The sequence below is a fragment of the Chiloscyllium plagiosum genome, chromosome 1 (assembly GCF_004010195.1).
Source record: "Chiloscyllium plagiosum isolate BGI_BamShark_2017 chromosome 1, ASM401019v2, whole genome shotgun sequence".
NCBI classification, from domain to species: Eukaryota; Metazoa; Chordata; class Chondrichthyes; order Orectolobiformes; family Hemiscylliidae; genus Chiloscyllium; species Chiloscyllium plagiosum.
Genome location: NC_057710.1, coordinates 127002700 through 127006802, shown reverse-complemented (window position 1 = coordinate 127006802; position 4103 = coordinate 127002700). Strand labels below are relative to the sequence as shown.

The 4103-nt window shown below is 37.3% G+C and overlaps 1 protein-coding gene across 4 annotated transcripts in view; it reads left to right on the top strand.

Moving 5' to 3' along the window:
* mrpl1 (mitochondrial ribosomal protein L1) overlaps positions 1–4103 on the top strand; it is a 74992-nt gene that overhangs the window by 38434 nt on the left and 32455 nt on the right. For all 4 annotated transcript variants that reach the window (XR_006312584.1, XR_006312583.1, XM_043696360.1 and 1 more), the window contains exon 7: positions 1750–1850. Coding sequence is in view for 2 of the 4 variants with exons in the window: in XM_043696360.1 (XP_043552295.1) it covers positions 1750–1850 (101 nt within the window). In the remaining 2 variants the exon portion in view is untranslated. The remainder of the gene's footprint in view (positions 1–1749; positions 1851–4103) is intronic.

Genomic DNA, 4103 nt, shown 5'->3' with positions numbered 1-4103 from the left:
TTTCAAACAGAAAGCAAACTCCTACAAGCATCCTGTTTCTTCACAGCATTACCTGCCTATTTTGTTTCTATTTCTGTGTCTCTCAAAAGCTTACTATAGTTATTATAGAAAAGGTGACAAAACTGAAACTTGATTTCAACAGATTTCTTGTTCAAGTTTCACTCCCAAGGCAACCAGACTACAAACATCCTGAGCTGGGATGATTTTGAAAATCCCAATTTTACCTTAAATTGGTACATTTTAAAACATAATTATCTTGTAATCTCCAGCACAACTTTCATGTCTCTCCCATTTAAAAATGTTGTGGCAAGTTTGACATGTTTTTAATCCACACTTCTTGATCAAATACAATATTGGCCTGAGAACCACAACCACCCTGCAAATGAACCTGATATCTCCCACCCGTCCTGACTTATTAAAAACATTGCATCATTTACCTTTGCATAATAAAACCAAGAATTGCAGATGCTGGACATCTGAAATAAACAAAAATAGGAAATGCTGAAAAAACTCAGCAGGTCTGGCAACATCAGATGCATCTGGTGTGAAGACCAGAATTTCTCCCTCAGTGTCAGAAAAACGAAGGAGCTGGTCATCAACTTCAAGAAATAGAGTGGAGGACCTGCCTCGCTTTGTATTAATGGTATGGACATGGAGATGCTCGAGAACTTCAATCTCTGAGGAGTAAATATCACCAACAATCTGTCCTGCTCCATGTCGATGCTGCAATCAAGAAAACATCCAATGCCCTCGCCTTCCTCAGAATGACTGTTAGCAATTTTTGTAGATGCATCATAGAAAACATCCTATCCAGATGTAATACAGCTTGGTATGTCAATGATCTGCCTAATCCATTAACTCCATCTTTACTTCATGTTGCCTTGGGAAAGCAGCCAATATAATGTTAAACCCTACTGCTCAGTTCTTCTCTCTTCTACCCTCTCTTGTCAGGCAAAAGATACAAAAGTTTGAAAAAAATGCAGACAAACATTTCCAGACCAGCTTCTTCCCCACTGTTATCAGACTTTTGAATGGGCTCCTCATATGTTAATGTTGATCTTATTCTGTACCACCTCTGTAGCTGTAACACTTTATTCTGCATTCTTTTCCATTACTCTGATGTATTTATATAAAGTAGTATGATTTGCCTGGGTAATATGCAATACAATTCTTTTCACTATCTCTTGGTACATGTGACAATGATAAATCAAATCAAATCTGTGGAGATGAAACAGTTAACATTTTGAGTCCTGTGACTGTTCAACAGAACCTTGTCCCCCTGGTAACCTACACACTTGATATCTTGTCCCACCAGGGACCCTATCCACTACTCACTTGGAATCTTAACACCTGGCACTCTCGTCCTTCCCCATCTGGCAGTCTAGTCCCCTACCCATCTGGTACCTACCATCTCAGCACCCTAACTTCACACTTTCTGTACAACAACTGCCAAAGTGACTGTAATTCTGAGCTTTTAACATTCAAAATAAAGCAAATAACATGTGAAAAAGGGTTGTGTTTTGCCTTCCCTTGATCCTTCCGCACTATGAAAAATCTGTCAAAATGGAAGTATGGCTCCTCATTTCTGAAGGAGCCATGATCATAATCCCCTGTCAGAAATGAAGGAGCTCTCTCCTTTCCTTAAAAAAAAAGGGGCAGAGTAGTGATATAAAATTGTCATTCAAAAAAATCCAGCCTCACTGATTCTCTGAAGGCCTCTTTTGTGTATTTGATCATTTTGTTTTCCAGGCTCTGTTGGACTAAATATCCCTGAAATGATAGAAATATTTAAAACTGGTCATGAATACCTGGTGGAGCGTGACTGTTACATTCTAACTAAAGTCGGGACGGTAAGTTCTATTAAAACAGCAAAGACTTCTTACACGTAGCGCATAGCATTTAAAATTTGTAAACCCATTATTTTCGTGATTGAAAACATGTTACTGACAAATGTAAAACCTGTCTGTCAAGTCTGTTCATCCAGTTGCAACATATTCAACTTGTCAAAATGCTCCTTTAATTTAGTTTTTTCAATCTTGCGTAATATACTCTGCTTTAAATACTTGCAGCATGTATTTTAGTACAATATTGTACTGTTAAATAGCTTGTTTGATGTAACTCATATTTTGCAGTAATTAACTTGATTATGAAAACTGAACAAGTACAATTTTAGAAAAAATTCAAATAAATCGGGCGAATTCAGCTAATCAGATTCAACATTTATCCTTGAGTATTTTTGAATAATTAGTTATTGTATCTCGTGTGTTTCGATTTACTGCAATCTCTACTTCCCAAGTAGTCTGGAACAATACTAATGAATCCAGTACACCAATGTTTACAGTTGCATACATTTGCATTTATGAATTTCTGCTCTAAAATTAATGTTGTTTTGAATACACATATGTAACATATGAAATTGTATTAATCTCAGGTTAAATCTCACTAAACACATTATAGACTTTGACACTATCTTAGTGTATTATTAGACAGTTTTGTTTTGTTCTAAAGGAAATAAATTGGGATGGTTTATTGTTTGATGTCCCTAAAAATACCACTTAGAGAGAATTAGTCTTGTGCATCAGGAGATAAAAGCAGATCTTGAGTATCACTAATTATTAATAGAAATGTATGGTAAGTGAAAACTGAGATGTATAAATTTGATTTGCTGTCTGTGTATGGCTAGCTTTGTAACTCATGGCATGATAAATGCGTAGAATAAAATGTAATCAAATATTTAGATAGCAAGACTTTTTGTTAAAATGTCATTTTTTTCCCTACATTCTTCTTCATTTTAGACCTTCAGAAATAATTTTTTTTTGCCTCCAGGGTTCTGCCTGACCCTTCCCCAATATTCAATTCTACCTCTTAAATTGATGCTGTTAGACTTGCTTCCTGTTAGAAAAATGGAGAGAAACAGGAGCAGGAGTAAGCCTTTGAGCCAACTCCACAATTCAGTGATATTGGGACTTAGCCGCTTCCACAATATTTTCCTGCACTATCCCTCCATCTCTTGATGCTTTTAATATGTAGAATTCTGACAAACTCAGTCTTAAACAAACCTATTCAGTGACTCAGTCTTCACAGCCCTTTGGGGAAGAGAATTCCAAAGAGTTACCATCCTCTGAATGAAAAAAAGTCATGCGCATTCAATCTTGAATTGCTTGCATATTATTCAAGATCTTTATAACTCCCACCCAGGTGAACATCCTTTACGAATCTATCCTGTAACAACCTGTGAGAATTTTGTATTTTTGAATGTGAGAACCTGACATTCTTCCAAACTCCAGAGAATATAGACCCAGTTTCGTTGATCTTTGCTTGTATAACATTTCTCCCATCCCAGGGATTAGTTTAGTGAACTTTTGTTGCATTTCCTCCATGGCAAGTTTGTTGTTCCTTCTAAGGCTACCAAAACTGCACACAATGTTTCAGATGAGGTCTAACCAAGGTTCTCTCAAATATTTACTTCTCTATTCAAATTCTCCTGGAGTAAAGACCAACATTCCATTTGCCTTAATCGCTTGCTGTTGCTGTGTGTTAACTTTCTGTGACCCATGGCTACTCTGTTCCCTTTAAAGTTAAACACTTTACAAACTGGCATTGATAGGAAAAAGTCTTTTTTTTAACCAAAGCAGATAACTTGTTTTATCTTTCTTGACATGATCAAATGACAGAGCAGACTCGATGGGCCAAATGAACTAATTCTGTTCCTATATCTTATGGTCTTATTATCAACAGCAGCAGACACACTGTAATGTCGCAAGGTTTGTAGCTCAGGTTGAGGCTTAGGGTGTAGGTTTGCTCGCTGAGCTGTAGGTTTGATATCCAGACGTTTCATTATCTGACTAGGTAACATCATCAGTGGCGACCTCCAAGTGAAGTGAAGCTGTTGTCTCTTGCTTTCTATTTATATCTTTCTCCTGGATGGGGTTCCTGGGGTTTGTGGTGATGTCATTTCCTGTTCGTTTTCTGAGGGGTTGACAGATGGCATCCAGATCTATGTGCTTGTTTATGGCGTTGTGGTTGGAGTGCCAGGCCTCTAGGAATTCTCTGGTATGTCTTTGTTTAGCTTGTCCCAGGATAGATGCGTTGTCCCAGTCGAA